The sequence below is a fragment of the Macaca nemestrina genome, chromosome 7 (assembly GCF_043159975.1).
Source record: "Macaca nemestrina isolate mMacNem1 chromosome 7, mMacNem.hap1, whole genome shotgun sequence".
Classification (NCBI taxonomy): domain Eukaryota; kingdom Metazoa; phylum Chordata; class Mammalia; order Primates; family Cercopithecidae; genus Macaca; species Macaca nemestrina.
In genome coordinates, this window is record NC_092131.1 from 125,560,770 (window position 1) to 125,583,461 (window position 22,692).

The 22,692-nt window shown below is 44.0% G+C and overlaps 1 protein-coding gene and 1 pseudogene across 2 annotated transcripts in view; both read left to right on the forward strand.

The window, feature by feature from the left end:
• LOC105490988 (protein tyrosine phosphatase non-receptor type 9) overlaps positions 1 to 22,692 on the forward strand; it is a 108,803-nt gene that overhangs the window by 58,906 nt on the left and 27,205 nt on the right. For both annotated transcript variants that reach the window (XM_011757037.3, XM_011757038.3), the window contains exons 5-7: positions 3,176 to 3,281; positions 12,636 to 12,746; positions 16,043 to 16,371. In XM_011757037.3, the coding sequence (XP_011755339.2) occupies positions 3,176 to 3,281; positions 12,636 to 12,746; positions 16,043 to 16,371 (546 nt within the window). The remainder of the gene's footprint in view (positions 1 to 3,175; positions 3,282 to 12,635; positions 12,747 to 16,042; positions 16,372 to 22,692) is intronic.
• Positions 7,920 to 9,531, forward strand: LOC105490986 (small nuclear ribonucleoprotein F pseudogene; annotated as a pseudogene).

Genomic DNA, 22,692 nt, shown 5'->3' on the forward strand with positions numbered 1-22,692 from the left:
CAAAACTCTGTCTCAAATAAAAAAAAAGTGTGTGTGTGTGTATATATATATGTGTGTAATATATACACACATATATATAAACACACACACATCTATCTGTCTATTCTATACCCTAAAGTGTAAAAATCTTACTGCATTCATGTTTTATGTGCCTTCACAGGATGAGCACTTTGATCTGGGAATATAGAACCTGGATCATTCATTATGCATCCAAGCTTCTTTTTCTTAAATTCTCTTTGCCCCCTTACTGACTTGTTTTTGTTTTAGTCCCCTGCCACAAGCTGGAGTCATGAGCAGAGAGCCCATAAGTTGAATTTGACCCTTTAGGAGCTCATGGAGAAATAGCAAGTATCTAGATCTGGATAGCCTGTTCAATAATTGTGCCACACATTTTCTTTGTTTCGTTCTTTTTATTTAAGAGACAGGGTCTCACTCTGTTGCTCAGGCTGAAGTGCAGTTGCATCATCATAACTCACAGTAGCCTCAACTCCTAGGCTCAAATGATCCTCCTGCCTCTGTCTCCCAAGGAGCTGGGACCACAGGCACGTACTACTAAACTTGTTCAATTTAAAAATTGTTTTGTAGAGATGGAGTTTCACTCTGTTCATCAGGCTGGTTTCAAACTCCTGACCTCAAGCAGTCTTCACATCTCAGTCTCCCAAAGTGCTGAGATTACAGGTGTGAGTCACTGCACCTGTCCTGTGCCACACATTTTAACAGCATCTTGGATCTTCGTGGATCATAGTCTCTCTTGGGTTGTGAAAAAGGAGTCAAGGGTAGGGCGCAGTGACTCATACCTGTAATCCCAGCACTTTGGGAGGCTGAGGGGGGTGGATCACTTGAGGTCAGGAGCTTGGGACCAGCCTGGGCAACATAATGAAACCCCATCTCTACTAAAAATTTAAAAATAAGTAAATAAATAAGAAAAAGGAGTAAAGATTTAACACTAATGTAACACATTAGGTGCCAGTTGAAACCAAGTCTGCTGGAGAAACTTTCATGTACCTCAGAATTAGACATTTTTGAAATGTTAGCTCATGGGCGGGTGCTTCTGCCTTGGAATTTGTTAAAGGGATGAAGATATGGAGGTTCCCAGGAGGTGCTGGTGCAAAAATAGTAAGATACAAAATAACTTTGAGACTGGGCATGGTGGCTCACGCCTGTAATCCCAACATCGGAGGCCGATGTGGGTGGATCACCTAAGGTCAGGAGTTCAAGACCAGCCTGGCCAACATGGCGAAACCCTGTCTCTACTAAAAATACATTAGCCAAGTGTGGTGGTGCATGCCTGTAGTCCCAGCTACTCGGGAGGCTGAGGCAGAAGAATTGCTTGAACCCGGTCGGCGGAGGTTGCAGTGAGCCGGGATCGTGCCATTGTACTCTAGCCTGGGTGACAAGAGTGAAACTCTGTCTCAAAACAAAAAACAATAACTTTGAGATTTCAGGAATGTATTTTGTGCCAAACATTTTCTCAATTCTAAATAGATGTGAAAACTGTTGCTGTCATCTGTGAGTAGTCCAATCAAATAATTTATTCCTAATGACCATTTGGGTCTGCAAATCACATATAATACGTACGAATCTGGCTTGGTGGAAGAGTACATCTTTGAGAAATCTTTATAAATCTGGGAAATTGGACTGAGGAATACTTTCTATATCTTCAAATGTTCCTAATTTTGGTCTGGGAATAGGCTTACTCTTTTTTTTTTTTCCCCTGAGATGGAGTCTCACTCTGTTGCTCTGGCTGGAGTGCAGTGGTACAGTCTCGACTCACTGCAACCTCTGCCTCTTGGGCTCAGGCAATTCTCCTGCCTCAGCCTCCTGAGTAGTTGGGATTACAGGCATGTGCCACCATACCCGGCTAATTTTGTATTTTTTGTGGAAATGGGGCTTCACCATATTGGTCAGTCTGGTCTCGAACTCCTGACCTCAGGTGATCCACCCGCTTCTGCCTCCCAGAGTGTGGGGATTACAGGTGTGAGCCACCATACCCGGCCATGGCTTACTATTAATACCTGTTAATCTACTTTTTTTTTTCCTTCCTTTCCCTTTTTTTTTTTTTTTTTTTTTTAAATAGAGTCATGGTCTTGCCATGTTGCCCAGGCTGGTCTTAAACTCCTGGGTTCAAGCGATCCGGCTGCCTTGGCTTCCCAAAGTGCTAGGATTAGAGGCATGAGCCACTGCGCCCAGCCTTACTTTTTCTTAAGATAAGATCTCACTCTGTCTCCCATGCTGGAGTGCAGTGGCATGATCTCACTGCAGCCTCGACCTCCTCACTCAAGCGACCCTCCCACCTCAGCCTCCTGGGTAGCTGGGACTATAGGCACAGGTCACTACATGATGAGGTATTGTCATGTTGCCCAGCCTGGTCGCAAATTCCTGGGCTCAAGCTATCCGCCCTCCTTAGCCTTCCAAAGTACTGAGGCTACAGGCATAAGCCACCATGCCGCCTTAATCTACTTTTTAGGAATGCTTTCCAAAGGCCATTTATGGGTTTGTTGTCTTCCTCTATTGGGTCGTAAGAGACAGATTTACTATCAATGAGCTTAGAGGCATTCTTGTTCTACACAGTTTTCCATAGGTCTGAAACATTTTCTTAGAGATGGGCTTCCAGTCTACTGAATTACAATTCAGTGACCATTTATTTTTAAGGGCTGTGCTAGGGACTATTGGGTGTAATGAGTTGAACAACAAGTTCTTGTCCTTTAGGATAGAATTAGATGGCTACATAGAGTATATTAAGGCCACAAGAAAAATCCACAGAAAGATTTATGGGGCTTTAAAGGAAAAAATGATCGGTAGCATATTTGATTACAGTTACCAGCGAGACTTTCATGGAAGAGGAGACTTTGGGGTTGAGTACGGAATATGTTACAGGATTTGGGTAGGTAGATTCAGAAGGGTGGGAGAAAACAGTTCAGATTTTGATAACTTAGTTGCTATAGATCATTCTCAACCTACGAGTTTGGCATTTGGTAAATCTGGATAAATCTGCCTTAATAAACATAGCAGATACAAAAGATAAGAGATCTTTTTGTAAGACCAATGTGCAGTCAGGCAGTTGTTTTGATCCTAGATGTTTCATACTGTCGGGTTTTGTTTTGGCATTAGGCTTTCAACCTGCCTCATCCATTTTCTTACTTACAAATGTTTTTGTTCAATGGTTGATTTACAGCTTTGAAACTCAGAGGAATGGACTCGTGTTTATCTATGACATGTGTGGTTCCAATTATGCCAACTTTGAGCTGGATCTTGGCAAGAAAGTCCTAAACCTGCTGAAGGTAAGGCTATGGAAGGCCCTCTCAACTTTCCTTCAATGCTTGGGATTTTTTTTTTTTTTTTTTTTAATTCTTTGGGAAAAGATTTAGGAAAGATACAAACTTCAGAAATTATGTTCAATGTAAAGGCCATCTGTAAATGATGACTACTCTCTGCTTCCATAGAACAAGAAATGACCTTAAAAGTGAAGTGGGAGAAATTAAGGTAAAAAATGCACAGGAACGGCTGGGCATGGTGGCTCATGCCTGTAATCCCAGCACTTTGGGAGGCCGAGGTGGGTGGATCATGAGGTCAAGAGATCAAGGCCGGCCGGGCGCGGTGGCTCAAGCCTGTAATCCCAGCACTTTGGGAGGCCGAGACGGGCGGATCACGAGGTCAGGAGATCGAGACCATCCTGGCTAACACGGTGAAACCCCGTCTCTACTAAAAAATACAAAAAATTAGCCGGGCGCGGTGGTGGGCGCCTGTAGTCCCAGCTACTCGGGAGGCTGAGGCAGGAGAATGTCGTGAACCTGGGAGGCGGAGCTTGCAGTGAGCTGAGATCCAGCGACTGCACTCCAGCCTGGGCGACAGAGCAAGACTCCGTCTCAAAAAAAAAAAAAAAAAAGAGATCAAGGCCATCTTGGCCAACATGGTGAAACTCTGTCTCTACTAAAAACACAAACATTAGCTGGGCATGGTGGTGTGTGCCTGTAGTGCCAGCTACTTGGGAGACTGAGGCAGGAGAATCGCTCAAACCTGGGAAGTGGAGGTTGCAGTGAGCGGAGATCGCGCCACTGCGATCTCGCGACAGAGTGAGTCTGGCAACAGAGTGAGACTTCGTCTCCAAAAAAAAAAATGCACAGGAACATTCTGAGTCATAAAAGTGGAATGGGCCGGGTGCCCTGACTCACTTCTGTAATCCCAGCACTTTGGGAGGCTAAGGCACACTTATGTGTATAAGGTGTATATGAAACATACATAAATTTAGGCTGAGCGTGGATCACGCTTATAATCCCAGCACTTTGGGAGGCCAAGGCGAGTGGATCACGAGGTCAGGAGATCGAAACCATCCTGGCTAACACGGTGAAACCCCATCTCTAAAAAAAAAATTAGCTGGGTGTGGTGGTGGGCGTGCCTGTAGTCCCAGCTACTCGGGAGGCTGAGGCAGGGGAATAGCGTGAACTGGGGAGGTGGAGGTTGCAGTGAGCCAACATCGTGCCACTGCACTCCAGCCTGGGAGACAGAGCGAGACTCCGTCTCAAAAAAAAAAAAAAAAAAAAGAAACATACATAAATTTCCTGCTTAGACTTGGGTCCCATCCCTACGATATCTCATTATGTATATGCAGATATTCTAAAATCTGAAAAAAATTCAAAATCTGAAACACTTCTAGTCCGAAGTATTTTGGATAAGGAATACCCAACCTGTGTTATGAATGGTGCTGTTACGAACATTCTTAAACATGTTTTCTGGTGCATATGTGTAAGAGGGTCTCTAGGGGAGTGTTTCTCAACCTTTTTTCATTGTTGCCTCACTAAGGAACCTTTTTCAGTATTTTTTTCCCCTAATAATTCCTCTTCTAATGAAATTTAAATACCATAGATATACTGCATATCTCTATGTACTCTTTAAAATTTATTTATATTTTATTTATTTATTTTTTTTGCTCTTGTCGCCCAGGCTGGAGTGTGGTAGTGCAATGTCGGCTCACTGCCAACCTCCACCTCCTGGTTCAAGTGATTCTCCTGCCTCAGCCTCCTGAGTAGCTAGGATTATAGGCGCCCGCCACCACGCCTGGCCAATTTTTGTACTTTTGGTAGAGATGGAGTTTCTCCACGTTGGCCAGGCTGGTCTCAAACTCCTGACCACCGCCTCGGCCTCCCAAAGTGCTGGGATTATAGGCGTGAGCCACCACGCCCAGCCTAAATTTATGTATGTTTCATATACACCTTATACACATAAGTGTGCCTCAGCCTCCCAAAGTGCTGGGATTACAGGAGTGAGTCAGGGCACCCAGCCCATTCCACTTTTATGACTCAGAATGTTCCTGTGCATTTTTTTTTTTTTTTTTTTTTTCGGAGACGAAGTCTCACTCTGTCGCCAGACAGGAGTGCAGTGGCGCCATCTCGGCTCACTGCAACCTCCGCTTCCCAGGTTTGAGTGATTCTCCTTATTTTTTAATAGAGGCAGAGTCTCGCTATGTTGCCCAGGGTGGTCTTGAATTCCTGGGCTCAAGCAGTACCACCTCCTTGGCCTCCCAAAGTGCTGGGATTATAGGTATGGCCTCTGTGCCTGGCCTCTTTATGTACTCTGTATACATAAAAAGAGTAAGATTTCTTTTTTTTTTCCCCCCCGAGATGGAGTCTCGCACTGTCGCCCAGGCTGGAGTGCAGTGGCATGATCTCGGCTCACTGCAAGCCCCGCCTCCCAGGTTCACGCCACTCTCCTGCCTCAGCCTCCCAAGTAGCTGGGACTACAGGTGCACACCCCCACGCCCGGTTAATTTTTTTGTATTTTTAGTAGACAGGGTTTCACCGTGTTAGCCAGGATGGTCTCAATTTCCTGACCTCGTGATCTGCCCGCCTCGGCTTCCCAAAGTGCTGGGATTACAGGTGTGAGCCACCGCACCCGGCCCGATTTCTTTTTTTTTTTCTGGCTCACCTCACCCTGTTCTACTAATTTTACCCCTTTGGTGAGGTGATATCTCCCCCATTGAGAATGCATGCTCTAGGGTATACACCTAGGAGTGGATTGTTGGGTCCTAAAGTCTGTGAAGATTTAACTTTATAAGACAATGTCAAACTGTGTTTCAAAGTGGTCGTACCCCCTTGCCATGTGTAATGATTTTCGTTGGTCTGCATCCTCTTCGGCACTTACTAATGTCAGATTTCTTAATTTTTTTCTCAATCAAATGGATATGAAATGGTATCTTGTGGTACAGCTTGCGTTTCTTTTATTAGTGAAATTAACTATCTCTTCATATATTTGTTAGCTGTATATTTTTTCTTCTTCTGTGAAATGTCTATTTATGATTTCTCCATTTAGGAATTAATAGTTTTTAATATATTATTGATTCTAATCCATAAAGATACATATATATATACACACATATAATGTGTGCGCACAGTAAACTGTCTCTTAATTTATAGCTTGTTTTTTCACTTTTTATGAAGTTCTTTGACTAACAGAGTTCTTTTTTTTTTTTTTTTTTTTTGAGACCCAAGTCTTGCTCTGTTGCCAAAGCTGAGTGCAGTGGCACGATCTTGGCTCCTGCAACTTCTACCTCCTGGGTTCAAGCAGTTCTCATGCCTCAACCTCCTGAGTAGCTAGAATTACAGGCATGCGCCACCACACCCAACTAATTTTTGTATCTTTTGTAGAGATGGAGTTTCACCATAGTGCCTAGGCTGGTCTCAAGGTCTTGAGCTCAAGCAATCCAGCCACCTTGGCTTCCCAAAGTGCTGGGATTACACGCGTGAACCACTGTGCCCGACCCACAGAACTTAGTTTCATGCAGTTTTTCAATATTCCAGCCCTTTTCATGGATGGGGTTACCATGCAACACTGGCGGTCTAACTAGGAAGAAATCGTTCCCAAGAAATCCAAAAGAAAAGAAAAAAAAAAAGAGGAATTGTAGCTAGTATCTTCTAGCCTACTCTTTTTGCCACTTTTTTTTCTTTCTTTTTTTTTTTTTTTTGAGAGAGAGTTTCGCTCCTTTTCCCATAATAGAGTGCAGTGGTGCTATCTCGGCTCACTGCAACCTCCTCCTCCCAGGTTCAAGCGATTTTCCTGCCTCAGCCTCCCAAGTAGTTGAGATTACAGGTACCTGTCACCACATCCAGCTAATTTTTGTATTTTTAGTGGAGACAGGATTTTGCCATGTTGGCCAGGCTAGACTCGATCTCCTTACCTCAAGTGATCCACCAGCCTTGACCTCCCAAAGTGCTAGGATTACAGACGTGAGCCACTGTGCCCAGCCCTTTTTGCCACTTTCAAAAGACTGATTCTTTTTTGTTGTTTGTTTGTTCTGAGACGGGGTGTCTCTCTGTCCCCCAGGCTGGAGTGCAATGGCGTGATCTCGGCTCACTGCAACCTCTGCCTCCTGGGTTCAAGTGATTCTCCTGCTTCAGCATCCTAAGTAGCTGGCATTACAGGTGCCTACCACCACACTCGGCTAATTTTTAGTAGTGATGGGGTTTCACCATGTTGGCCAGGTTGGTCTCGAACTCCTGACCTCAAGTGATCTGCCCACCTTGGCCTCTCAAAGTGCTGGGATTACAGGTGTGAGCCACCATGCCCAGCCTCAAAAGACTGATTCTCAGTCTGACAGGTCACTCTGTTCTCTTCAGTTTTCCTTTAGTTCTACTGATTTGGGGAATCCCCAGCACTCCTCTACGGCGAATATACAGCATCTAGAACAAACTTCTCCAAAGGCCTCTTCACTGAAGTGTGATAAACTACTTTCATCTTTTCCTTCAAAGATGCAACAATTTATTTCAGGGCCTAAATGTCCAAGGTCCTTTTAACACCAAATCAAAAACCATTCTAGGGAAACACCTGTTATTTCCACAAAATGATAAATAGAAAATAGAAGCTATTACATCTGTTTTTTCAGAGCAAAGAACTACAGACCTGGGCCTAGTCCATTTACATGACTGTCTGGGGGTACCTGCTGCAGTCACGAGAGATGGGTGGCAGCTTGGTCAGTGGAGAATAGCCTGCAGCGTTCTCCTGTGGTTATAAAGGATTTACCCCTGAATCCCAAACCTTTCCTCAAGGGATTAACAGAAAAGCCAGTGATGGTGAAACTTAAGTGGGGAATGGATTACAAAGGCTAACTGGTATCTGTAGATGAACCAGATCTATAGATGTATCTATATGAACATGTAGCTTGCAAATACAGAAGAATACATAGTTGGGGTATTGTCTGGACATCTGGATGAAGTTTTACTAAACTATAATAATGTCCTTTGTCTCAGAGGTGTGGAAAGAGGAAGAGGATGGGAAAATGAGAGAATAGCATCTTTTCTGGGGGATTTTTAAAATATATATTTCTAGACAATAAAAATTTGTTTGTTTTTCAAATAAATAAATGACTCTATAGCACCCTCATATACTGTCAGTTCAGTAAGTTGTTAACACCTTTTGGAAGGCATCTGGCATTATAAATCCTTAAAAATGCACATACCGGCCGGGCGCGGTGGCTCACGCCTGTAATCCCAGCACTTTGGGAGGCCGAGGTGGGCGGATCACGAGGTCAGGAGATCGAGACCATCCTGGCTAACACGGTGAAACCCCGTCTCTACTAAAAATACAAAAAAAAAACTAGCCGGGCGTGGTGGCAGCGCCTGTAGTCCCAGCTACTCGGGAGGCTGAGGCAGGAGAATGGCGTGAACCCGGGAGGCGGAGCTTGCAGTGAGCTGAGATCGCGCCACTGCACTCCAGCCTGGGCGACAGAGCGAGACTCCGTCTCAAAAAAAAAAAAAAAAAATGCACATACCCTTTGATCAGTTGTATTTCTGAGATTATATGCTAAGGAAACAATCAGGAAAACAAAGATTTATAAAAAGAGTATTTACTGCATATTTATTTTAGATAATTAAAAATAATATCTTAAGCTGACTCCAGTGACTTAAATCTATAATCTCAGCCCTTTGGGAGTTTGAGGTGGGAGAATTGCCTAAGGCAAGGGGTTCAGGACCAGTCTAGGCCACAGAGCAAGACCCTGACTCTACAAAATTTAGCTGCATGTGGTGGTATGTGCTTATTGTCCCAGCTACCCAGGAGGCTGAGGCAGGAGGATCACTTGAGCCCAGGATATGAGGCTTCAGTGAGCTATGATCATATGATTGCATTCCAGCCCAGTTGATAACACCCTGTCTTTAAAAAAAAGAAAAAAAAAAAAAAAGAATATTCATAATCTTTAGCCAAATAATCCCAGTCTTAGAAACAGCTTCTTAAAATAATTTAAAAGGAGGCTGGGTACAGTGACTTATGCCTGTAATCCTAGCACTTTGAAAGGCCGAGATGGGCGGATCACTTGAGGCCAAGAGTTCAAGACCAGCCTGGCCAACATGGTCAAAGATCATCTCTGCTAAAAATACAAAAAAGTTAGCCAGGCGTGATGGTGCACGCCTGTAATCCCAGCTACTCGGGAAGCTGAGGCAGGAGAATTGGTTGAACCCTTGAGCAGATATCGTGCCACTGCACTCCAGCTTGGGTGACCATGTGAGACTAAAAAAAAAAAAAAAAAAAAAAAAAAAATGAATTGAGTTTCAAAAAAGAATGAAAAGGAAAAGATAAAATGAGCATATCAGGATTATTTAGGCCTGAAAACAAACTGAATAATCAGAATGATGGTTACATGGTTAATTAAATTACCTGTGTCATATTTATTCCCCCGGATATTGTGACTTTGTTAAAACTGACAAATAGAAAGTCTAAGTTGGGGAAAGGAGGGACTTTTTAATACGTAAAGGTGGAAAACAAAACAGCTACCCATATAGAAAAAAATGTCAGATTCCTACATCTCATACTATGTTCAAAAATCAACTTCAGATAGATTAAAGTCTTAAATAGCAAAAACAGGCCAGGTGTGGAGCCTCACACCTGGAATCCCAACACTGGGAGGCCAAGGCAGGCAGATTGCTTGAGCCCAGTAGTTTGAAGCCAGCCTGGGCAACACGATGAAACCACTTGTATTTTTATTCTACAAAAATACAAAAATTAGGCATGGTGGCACATTCTACTTGTGAGGCTGAGGTAGGAGGATCACTTTGAACCTGGGAGGTCAAGGCTATGGTGAGCCATGATGGTGCCACCGTACTCCAGCCTGGGCAACAGAGTGAGACCTTATCTCAAAAAAAACAAAAGGACAAAAACAAAAGTTTAAATTTTTAAAAGAAAATAGCTCCTCAAATGGACAAGTGGAAACAACCAATGTGCACAAGTGGAAACAACTCAAATGTCCATCAACGGATTAATAGATAAGAAAAATTGGTATATTTATGAGGAAATATTATTCAGCCTTAGAAAGCAATGTAATTCTGAGACATGCTACAATATGGATTAACCTTGAAAACATTATGCTAAGTAGGATAAACAAGACAAAAAAGGACAACTATAGTACGATTCCAATAATATGAGGACCAAAAATATGCAAATTCATAGAGACAGAAAGTAGAACCAAGGTTACTAGGGATTAGGGGGAGAAGGGAATAGGGATATGTTGTTTAATGGGTACAGGGTTTTTGTTTGTGATGATGAAATAGTTCTGAAAATGAATAGTGGTGATGGCTTAATTGTGAACATACTTAATGCCAATAATTGTACACTTAATATGTTTTAAAAGGTCAATTTTGTTGTGTATATTTTACAATAAAAAACCAACTTAGAAAAATCAATACACATGGTGGAATCAGTGGTAGACCAGTAAAAAAAAAAAAATAGTACTTTTTCTGACATTAAAATAGAAAAGGATTTAAGACACAAAATACACTAACCAGAAAAGAAAACATTTAACCATATTAAAATTAAGCACTTGGCCAGGCACGGTGGCTCAAGCCTGTAATCCCAGCACTTTGGGAGGCCGAGTCGGGCGGATCACAAGGTCAGGAGATCGAGACCATCCTGGCTAACATGGTGAAACCCTGTCTCTACTAAAAAATATAAAAAACTAGCCTGGCAAGGTGGCGGGGCACCTATAGTCCCAGCTACTCGGGAGGCTGAGGCAGGAGAATGGCGTAAACCCGGGAGGCAGAGCTTGCAGTGAGCTGAGATCTGGCCACTGCACTCCAGCCTGGGTGACAGAGCGAGACTTCATCTCAAAAAAAAAAAAAAAAAATTAAGAACTTCACGCCAGGAGCAGTGGATCGATGCCTATAATCCCAGAACTCTGGGAGGCCAAGGCCAAGATAGGCAGATCACTTGAGGTCAGGAGTTCAAAACCAGCCAGCCAACATGGTGAAATTCTGTCTCTACTAAAAATACAATAATTAGCCAAGTGTAGTGGCTCAGTCCCAGTTACTTGGGAGCCTGAGGTGGGAGGATCATTTGAGCCTGGGAAGTACAGGACGCAGTGAGCAGTGATTGTACCACTGCACTCCAGCCTAGGCAACAGAGCAAGACCCTGTCTCAAAAACAAAACAAAACAAAAACCGGACAACCAACCAAACAAAAAAACTAAGCACTGTGGAGTAGGAATGAATGGTTTTTTCATCTTCATATCATGTGTGGATGAGGGTATCTCCTTTTTTTAGATCTCGTTTGCCATAGTGCACATTAGATTATATTTATTGATTGGTAAATACATAGATGAACGAATAGATTAAAAAATGATTATGCATACATCAGACTGAATGAAAAGTTATGAAAGAGAAATTTTTTAAATTTTTAAATTTTTATTTATTTATTATTATTATTATTATTATTTTGAGATGGAGTTTTGCTCTTGTTGCCCAGGCTGGAGTGCAGTGGCGCGATCTTGGCTTACTGCAACCTCCACCTCCTAGGTTCAAGCGATTCTTCTGCCTCAGCCTCCCAAGTAGCAGGGATTACAGGCGCATGCCACCATGCCTGGCTAATCTTTGTATTTTTAGTAGAGATGGGGTTGCACCATGTTGGCCGGGCTGGTTTCAAACTCCTGACTTCAAGTGATCTGCCCGCCTCGGCTTCCAGAAGTGCTGGGATTACAGGCGTGAGCCACCACGCCCAGCCATATTGTTTTTTTTGAGACAGAGTTTCGCTCTTGTTGCCCAGGGTAAAGTGCAATGGCGTGATCTCAACTCACTGCAGCCTCTGCTTCCTGGGTTCAAGTGATTCTCCTGCCTCGGCCTTCTGAGTAGTTGGGATTATAGGTGTCTGCCACCACACCTGGCTAGTTTTGTATTTTTAGTACTGACAGGTTTTACCATGTTGGCGAGGCTGGTCTTGAACTCCTGACCTCCAGTGATCCACTCACCTCAGCCTCCCATAGTGCTGGGATTATAGGCATGAGCCACCGCACCTGGTCGAGAAATGTTTAATGTTCAGTTTATTCATAATATCATTTTTTCTTCATTTTAGTAACAGAACTTTTTTAGGAGGCACATATGTATGTTGATGTGTGGTATGTGTAGGATATCTGTTGAGAAGTCAGAATAGTTTCTGATTCATAAAGCTTATGGTAGACAAGAACTTAACATTGTTATTTTTAAAGGTAAATCAGCTTCTAATTTCTTTAGTTTGTTTAACCACTTTTCCTGTAGCTGCTGAGGTCAAACCTGAATTAGGCTATAGACTCCCCCTGCTGGGTAAGAATGGGGAGAAGAGCAGAAAACCTAAACTTGGGCTTGAAGAGTCACAGGTTCCATTACACTTATGTGTTTTCTCCACAGGGAGCATTTCCAGCTCGTTTGAAGAAAGTACTGATTGTGGGGGCACCCATATGGTTCCGAGTGCCCTATTCCATCATCAGCCTCCTCCTGAAGGACAAAGTCCGGGAGAGGGTAAGGCAAGCTCGCCCTTTTTTATTTGGAGGGGAATAGATACATTCTCATCTCTACCACTGAATTCCTGCCAACTAATTTTCTACCTTCAAAAAATCCTCTTGGCGTGTCTCCTAGAGCCTGTTCTGCTTCTGTTAGTGCATTCACTCATATTCTCTACCTGATTCATTAGTCAGTTCAATACAGACTGCCTCTCTTACTGTACTACAAGCTTCTTGAAGTTTGAAACTAGACACAGTTTATCTGGTTCTCACTTCCTATAGCACCTTGCATAAGATAGTACTGAAGGATTGTGTCCTGGAGGTAACTTAGAGATAGCTGCTACTTCCAAAATTTATCCTAGAGCTGCATAGGCCTTTAATATTTAACAGCTTGTAATATAATTGTATTCATTGAACTGGCATTTGAATTTGTTCAACTGGAAACATCATTCAATCCCTTTGACCACCAGGGTTGTGGAGGAAAGTTTTTCATTATGTCTCTTTCTACGTTTATTCCTGGCATTTGTTTTCTCAGAACATCTTGTTGCTTCCCAATTTCAAAAGCGTTCAAAATTACCTTAATTCTGGGCCGAGTGTAGTGGCTCATGCCTATAATCCTAACACTTTGGGAGTCTGAGGCCAAGGCGGGAAGATCGCTTGAGGCCAGGAGTTCAAGACCAGCCTGGGCAGTATAGTGAGACCCTGTCACCACAATAAAACCGAAAACTTTAATTCTGTTATAATCTCCTGAGTGTCCCATGATTAAAAGTTTTATGGTCTCAGTTACTGATTGCAGCCATTAAAAGATAGGACATATGAAAATGAAGACATTTGTTTCTGTGTTAGCTACTTAAACACCTAATGACACAAAGTAGGAGAGATCTTTTCTTTTTTTTCTTTCTTTCTTTTTTTTTTTTTTTTTTTTTTTTTTGAGACGGAGTCTCACTCTGTCGCCCAGGCTGGAGTGCAGTGGCATGATCTCGGCTCACTGCAGCCCCGCCTCTTGAGTTCAAGTGATTCTTCTGCCTCAGCCTCCCGAGTAGCTGAGAGTACAGGCACACGCCACCACGCCCAGCCAATTTTTGTATTTTTAGTAGAGATGGGGTTTCACCATATTGGCCAGGCTGGTCTCGAACTCCTGACCTCATGATCCGCCCGCCTTGGCCTCCCAAAATGCTGGGATTACAGGCGTGAGCCACCGTGGTTTTTTGTTGTTGTTGTTGTTTTGTTTGTTTGTTTGTTTTGAGATGGAGTCTTGCTCTGTCTCCCAGGCTGGAGTACAGTGGTGCGATCTCAGCTCACTGCAAGCTCTGCCTCCCAGGTTCAAGCGATTCTCCTGCCTCAGCCTCTCTAGTAGCTGGGACTACAGGCGCATGCTGTCACGCCCAGCTAATTTTTTGTATTTTTAGTAGAGATGGGGTTTCACTGTGTTAGCCAAGATAGAGTCTTGATCTCCTGACTTTGTGATCCACCCGCCTCGGCCTCCCAAAGTGCTGGGATTATAGGCGTGAGCACCATGCCCGGCCATGAGAGATCTTTTCTTTCTTTTTTGAGATGGAGGTTTGCTCTTGTCGCTCAGGCTAGAGTGCAATGGCATGATCTTGGCTCACTGCAACCTCCAACCCCCAGGTTCAAGTGATTCTCCTGCCTCAGCCTCCCAAGTTGCTGGGATTATAGGCTCCCACCACCACGTCCAGATAATTCTTGTATTTTTTTTTAGTAGAGATGGTGTTTCACCATGTTGGACAGGCTGGTCTCGAACTCCTGACCTCAGGTGATCCACCTGCCTCAGCCTCCCAAAGTGCTGGGATTACAGGTGTGAGCCACCATGCCAGCTGGAGAGATCTTTTCTAAGATAACTCTTTGAGAGGATTCCATAGGCAAGTTCTTGCACTTGAATGATAGGAATTATGCATACATGTATAAACTCAAAATATATTAAGTACTTTTTGTAGATGAAGCACTGGTTCCTGATAATTAAAAATTAAGTGAGATAGTCCACCCTCAAGGAGCTTATGGTCTTGATAGGGAACACAGAGATACACGTATGAGAACTTTGGCTCTGCAGGAATGCAGAGGGGCATATTGCCTCAAGCAGTCAGGAAAGACTTCACAGAAGAGGTGAGCTGTGCTGGTCCATGAAGAGGCAGAGGAGGAAAAGAAGGCATTCCAAGAAGAGGCAACAGCAAAAGAGATGAGCTTTTAGGAGGAAGAGCATCCCCATTCCACAGAGATCCTAAGGAGAACCAGTTAAGCTAATTTGCTCCAGCATGGCTATGTCCAAGCAAAGAGCAGCATTAAGTCTTATGATTACTACAAAAAAATTGTCTGGGCGTGGTGGTGTGCATCTGCAGTCCCAGTTACTTGAGGGGCTGAGGTGGGAGGATCACTTGAGCCCAGGATGTTGAGGCTGCAGTGAGCCTTGATCGCGCCACTATACTCCAGGCTAGGTGAAAAAGTGAGACCCTGTCTCAAAACAAAAGTGTTATCTAACATTATTCCTGGGCTACCCTGCCTCTGGGTGTGTTGCTTTCATAGAATCCTATCTTTGTGAACACTTATACCAAGCTGAGTAAAACACAAGCCAACAGGTCTTAGAATTGGTTGTCTGAGTATGGGGTTGACAAAAATAACTACTACCTATGCATTCTTAGTGGCCAAAAAAAGAGTCACCAGCATGCAGCGATGCTGGGAAGCCTTGTTAATAATATAAAGCTTTCATTCACTATATCATCCTTTCAGAAGATGTATAACAGTGTCCCTAATTCCAGGAGTGAATTTTATATACATTCTGGGAGTTCATACTTTTATCTGGCAAATTCATAGGACTTAAATCTCAGGCAGATGAAATGTAGTCTATTACTTTTACAGTATACCTTGTATTTCAAGAAAATCTCATCCCATCCCCCAAACCTGATATAAACACATTTATTCTTTTTTTTTTTTTTTTTTTGAGACGGAGTCTTGCTCTGCCGCCCAGGCTGGAGTGCAGTGGCCAGATCTCAGCTCACTGCAAGCTCCGCCTCCCGGGTTCACGCCATTCTCCTGCCTCAGCCTCCCGAGTAGCTGGGACTACAGGCGCCCGCCACCTCGCCCGGCTAGTTTTTTGTATTTTTAAAGTAGAGACGGGGTTTCACCGTGTCAGCCAGGATGGTCTCGATCTCCTGACCTCGTGATCCGCCCGTCTCGGCCTCCCAAAGTGCTGGGATTACAGGCTTGAGCCACCGCGCCCGGCCCAACACATTTATTCTTTATCACTCTCTATATGCCTTTCCCTCTCCCCACATACTCACATGGTTCTTTCTAACTTTCTAGATTCAGATACTAAAGACATCTGAGGTCACGCAGCATCTGCCCAGGGAGTGTCTTCCAGAAAACCTGGGTGGGTACGTCAAAATTGATCTCGCCACTTGGAATTTCCAGTTCCTACCACAGGTGAACGGCCATCCAGATCCCTTCGATGAGATCATCCTGTTCTCCCTCCCTCCTGCCTTAGACTGGGACTCAGTACATGTTCCAGGTCCCCATGCTATGACCATCCAAGAGTTGGTGGACTATGTTAACGCCAGGCAAAAGCAAGGAATCTATGAGGAATATGAAGACATTCGTCGTGAGAACCCTGTTGGCACTTTCCACTGTTCCATGTAAGTAGGAAAGGTGTGGGCCAGCAGCTGGTTACCAGGATGCTTCTGGCGGGCTCTGGCAACAGCTCCTTCCACCCTTCACTTGCTTAACAGAGACCCTTCCTTGTGTTAGCCAACATCACTCCCACATAAATGATGGTTTCTTGCATGCAGAAAGAGGTACTTTCTGCTTTGGTGCTCTTGCCAACATCCTATGCTCTGAAATTTCTGAAGGTCTTTGGTACCAACAGGATAAACCTGTTGGACATATTTTTGGATATTTTTCTGAAATGCAAGTGTTTTTTTTAAAGTAGGTTCAAAATAGGCTACTCTCTATTCCAGTTCTCAGTGTGAGCGCTGGTTTGTTCATTTAGGCAGTTTCTCCCCATAACATTTATGGTATAACATTACATCTTGAGGAGGGGTGTAGTACACTTAAAATAATCCACAGTTAGTAAGAGAGTACAGTTGCCTCATAGGACTTTAACCCCTTGAGATTTTCATTCTACTCAAATCTTACCACAAAACCATCTAGCTAGTTTATAACTCTGGCTCATAACTACTTGATAAGTACTGTTGGCCATAGAACATAGATCCTCCCTTCCTTCCTCCCTCCCTCTTTCCTTTTTTTTTTCTTTTTGAGATGGAGTCTCATTCTGTCACCTAGGCTGGAGTGCAATGGCATGATCTCGGCTCACTGCAACCTCCACTTCCCAGGTTCAAGCAATTCTCCCTGCCTCACCCTCCCAAGTAGCTGGGATTATAGGCACGCACCACAACGCCTGGTTAATTTTTGTATTTTTAGCAGAGATAGGGTTTCACGGTGTTGGCCAGGTTGGTCTCGAACTCCTGACCTCAGGTGATCTGCCCGCCACAGCCTCCCAAAGTGCTGGGATTAGAGGCATGAGCTACCACACCCGGCCTTTTTTCTTTTTTCTCTTCTCTTCTCCTTTTCTTCTATTTTATTTTCCTCAAATTCCTAGGTTCAAGTGATCCTCCTACCTCAGCCTCCTGAGTAGCTGGGACTATAGGTATGTGCCACTATGTCCAGCTACTATTTTATTTTTTGAAGAGATGGGATTTCAGCATGTTGCCCAGGCTGGTCCTAAACTCCGAGGCTCAAGTGATCCTCCTGCCTCAACCTCCCAAAGGGTTGGGATTACAGGCGTGAGCCAGTGCACCCAGTCAGATTATTTATCTACCATATTACTGTCATTTCTCTTACCATGTTTTAATTGGCTGCCCCAGAAATCTCTTTCTCTCCAACTAGTGAGCTGTGTCTTTTGAAAACTGCAGAAACTAGGGCTGGGTGCAGTGTCTCAGGCCTATACCCAGCACTTTGGGAGTAAAGGAATAGGAGGATCATTTGTGCCCAGGAGTTTGAGACCAACCTGAGCAGCATAGCAAGACCCCACCTCTACAAAAATAAAAAACAAAAAAATTAGCCAGGCATGGTGGCACACTCCTGTTGTCCCAGCTGCGCTGGAGGATGACTTGAGCCGGGGAGGTCAAGACCGCAGTGAGTTATGATCACGCTACTGAACTCCAGCCTGAGTGACAGAGTAAGACTTTGTCTAAGGAAAAAAAATAAAAAGAAAAAAAAAAGGAAAGAAAATTAGGGAAGCTGTCCTAGTGGGTCCCAGCCTCATATTCCAACTTAACCAAAAATTCCCTCTGTGAGCGACACAAGTTATTTCCCTTCTCAGCACTTCGGTTTTCCTCTGTGTAATATGTGACTGCTGGACTCTGATATTCACCTACCTTTGTAGCTTAAATGTTTTAGAAATCTAGGATTCTGTGAGTACCTCTTCTCTCTTGTAACTCCTGCCCAGTGTAGTCAGTGTGCTGTGAATAAGATGCAGGGACAGAGTCTTTTAGCAAAGCAAAGAGGGAAAATAATGAGACAGGGAAAGTCAGAGAGAAGAGGCACTTGGGAAGGAAGTCAATCAGAGCAAGAATGCAGAAGAAAATAAGAGGAGACATAGGGGACACAGATCCCATATCAACAAGGGAAAGTATTCTTTTCTCCCATACAGCTCTGTTTCTTCCCTACCAGCTCCAGACCCCTATTTTTATTTAATTTTTATTTCATTTTATTTATTGTATTTATTATTTTATTATTATTATTTTTAGAGACAGAGTCTTGTTCTGTCCCCTAGGCTGGAGCATAGTGGCATGATCATGGCTTACTGCAGCCTCCATCACTTGATGCTCAGTTGATTCTCCTGCCTCAGCCTCTTGAGTAGCTGAGACCACAGACATGCACCACCATGCCTGGCTAATTTTTTAAAATTGTTTGTAGAGTCTCCCTATCTTACCCAGGTTGGTCTTGAACCCCTGGACTCAAGTGATCCTCCTGCCTCAGCCTTCCAAAGTGCTGGAATTATAGGTGCTACCTATGCCCAGCTACCAGACTCCCTGTTTACATCCAATCTCTTTTGCAAACAGAACCGTTATTCCGTTAAAGTCTTTTTTGTTGTTGAGACAGAGTCTCACTCCATTGCCCAGGCTGGAGTGCAATGGTGTGATCTCAACTCACTGCAACCTCCGCCTCGTGGGTTCAAGCCATTCTGTGCCTTAGTCTCCCAAGTAGATGGAATTACAGGTGTGTGCCACCACACCCAGCTAATTTGTGTGTGTGTGTGTATATATATGTGTGTGTGTGTGTGTGTGTGTGTTTATTAATTAATTAATTTACTTATTTAGAGACAGAGTCTCACTCTGTTGGCCAGGCTAGAGTGCAGTGGCACGATATCGGCCCACTGCAACCTCCATCTCCCATATTCAAGCAATTCTCCTGCCTCAGCCTCCTGAGTATCTGGGATTACAGGCATGTGACACCATGCCCAGCTAATTTTGTATTTTTAGTAGAGATGGGGTTTCACCGTGTTGGCCAGGCAGGTCTCAAACTCCTGACGTCGGGTGATTCACCCTCCTTGGCTTCCCAAAGTGTTGGGATTACAGGTGTGAGCCACCGTGCCTGGCCTAATTTGTGTATTTTTAGTAGAGATGGGGTTTTGCCACGTTGGCCAGGCTGATCTCCAACTCCTGACAAGTGATCTGCCCACCTCGGCCCCGCAAATGCTGGGATTACAGGCATAAGCCACCGTGCCCAACCTCCCTTGCAGTCTTAAATCAAGGAAGTACGTTGGAGCAGGGAGGAATGCTAGGCTGATCTAAGAGTATGCACACTTTTCCTGGGGATTCTTCACCTTGCTCTTGGTGCTTCTGCAGCTACCAACTGCTGTGAGGCCCTTGAGATGTCACTTCTACTATGGAGTCTTCCCTCCTCCATTAAAAAAGTGGGTTTGGCTGGGCGTGGTGGCTTACGCCTGTAATCCTAGCACTTTGGGAGGCCAAGGCTGTGGGTCACAAGGTCAAGAGATTGAGACCATCCTGGCCAACATGGTGAAATCCCATCTCTACTAAAAATACAAAAATTAGCTTGGCATGGTGGCATGCACCTGTAGCCCCAGCTACTCGGGAGGCTGAGGCAGGAGAATTGCTTGAGCCCAGAAGATGGAGGTTGCTGTGAGCTGAGATCATGCCACTGCACTCCAGCCTGGGTGACAGAGCAAGACTGTCTCAAAAAAAAAAAAAAAAGTGGGTTTAGATCGTCTTGTTGGCATCATCCAAACCAGCTACCATTTGACAATCAGAGAACAGATCCCTCATCCAATGAGAGGACTTACTAGTCTTGCCTATTGAATGATTGATTCCCCACTTGATAATTTAGAACCTAGAATCCTCATCAGCTCCAGGCCTCTGACACCAATTCCCAGTAGAGCTACTTAACACAGAACAAACTGTTTCTCTTGGAATTCTGGATTATGAAGTGGCTATCAGTGTATATTCACTCTTGCCCAGGATTCCCCTGGACCAAGAGACTTTCTTTCCCTTTTCTCTTTTTACTTTTTCTTATAATTGTAGATTCACCTGCAGTTGTAAGAAATAATAGAGACATATCACATGTACCCTTTCTGCAGTTATCCCATGATAACATCTTCCAGAACTATAGTGTAATATCACAGCCAGAATGTTAATATTGATACAATCCACCAATCTCATTTAGACTTCCCCAGTTTTACTTTGTTTGTGTGTGTTTAGTTCTATGCAGTTTTGTCACACATGTAGGTTTGTGTATCTGTCACCATAGTCAATATACAAAGAGTTCTATCACCACAAGCCTCCCCTCGTTGCCCTTCAATATTTTTATCTTTATTTACTTTTTTAAGATGGAGTCTTGCTCTGTCACCCAAGCTGGAGTGCTGTGGCACAATCTTGGCTCCCTGCAACCTCTGCTTCCCAGGTTGAAGTGATTATCCTGCCTCAGCCTCCTGAGTAGCTGGGATTACAGGCATGCACCACCATGCTTGGCGCACTTCTGTATTTTTAGTACAGTTGGGGTTTCACTATGTTGGCCAGGCTTGTCTCAAACTCCTGACCTCAGCTGATTCGGCCTCCCAAAGTGCTGGGATCACAGGCGTGAGCCACTGCACCCAGCCTCGTTGCCCTTTAATAAACATATACCTCCTTCCCACCACCTCCCCATTCCTAACCCCTGCAACCACTAATCTATTCTCCATTTCTATAATTTTGTCCTTTCCAAATTGTTGTTATATCAAATAACATTATATAAAATGTAAAAAAATTAGATACATACTGTATGTAATCTTTTAGGATTGGTTTTATTCATTAGGCATATTTGTATGGGAAGGGGGAAATATATATTTTTTTTCTTTGAGATGTGGTCTCACTCTGTCACCCAGGCTGGAGTTCAGTGGCACGATCTCAGCTCACTGCAACCTCTGCCTCATGGGTTCAAGTGATTCTCCCGCCTCAGTCTCCCAAGTAGCCGGGATTACAGGTGCCCGCTACCATGCCCAGCTAATTTTTTTTGTATTTTTAGTAAAGATGGGGTTTCACCATACTGACTAGGCTGGTCTCCAACTCCTGACTGCAGGTGATCTGCCAGCCTCGGCCTCCCAAAGTGCTGGGATTACAGGCATGAGCCACTGCGCCGGGCTGAAATTTTTTAAGATACAGAAAAATACACAGTATGACACTATAGACAACTATGTTCCTACTACAGAATCAATACTGACTCTTGTTAATATTTTGTTATATTTACTTCATCTCTTTTTTTTTTTTTTGAGACAGAGTTTTGCTCTTGTTGCCCAGGCTGGAGTGCGATGGCGTGACCTCAGCTCACTGCAACCTCTGCCTCCTGGGTTCAAGCGATTCTTCTGCCTTAGCCTCCCAAGTAGTTGGGATTACAGGTGCCCACTACCAAGCCCAGCTAATTTTTTGTATTTTTCATAGAGACGGGGTTTTGCCATGTTGGTCAGGGTGGTCTTGAGCTCCTCACCTCAGGTGATCCACCCGCTTTGGCCGGCCTTTTTTTTTTTTTGAGGTGGAGTCTCACTCTGTCGCTCAGGCTGGAGTGCAGTGGCATGATCTCGGCTCACTGCAAGCTCCACCTCCTGGGTTCATGCCATCCTCCTGCCTCAGCCTCCCGAGTAGCTGGGACTACAGGTGCCCGCCACCACGCCTGGCTAATTTTTTTTTTTTTAGTAGAGACGGGGTTTCACCATGTTAACTAGGATGGTCTCAATCTCCTGACCTCATGATCCACCTGCCTTGGCCTACCAAAGTGCTGGGATTACAGGCTTGAGCCACCGTGCCCAGCCGCCCCCCCCCCTTTTTTTTTTAAGAGAGACATGTGTTCTTGCTCTGGGGGTTGGAGTGCAGGTGCGGTGGCACTGTCATAGCTTACGGCAGCCTCAACCTCCTGGGCTCAAGTGATTTTCTTGCCTTAGCCTTCCTAGTAGCTGGAACTAGAGGTGTGGGGTACCACATCTTGCTAATTTTTTTGAAGTTTTTGTAGAGATGGAGTCTTGCTCTGTTGGCCTAGGCTGGTCTCAAACTCCTGGGCTCAAGTGATTCTCCAACCTCAGCCTCCCAAAGCACTAGGATTTTAGGCATGAGCCACTGTGCCCAGCTATCTTTTTTGTTATTATATAAAAGAAAGAATTTATTATAAAGTTGAAATTCCTTCTAATCCTCATTCTTAGTTCTCCCCAGTCATCATAAGCAGCTACTAGTATGAATATGGTGTTTCTTCATAGTTTATTTTGTTTATACTGTTATATATACATAAGCAGTTATGAACAATATAGAGTATTATTTTATATGTGTGACCTTTGTAATTTCTTTGCTTTCAGTTAATATGTGCAAATAATTTTTTTTCAAAACCAAAAGTTCTAAAGAAGACAAGCAATGGCCGGGCGCGGTGGCTCACACCTGTAATCCCAGCACTTTGGGAGGCCGAGGCAGGCAGAT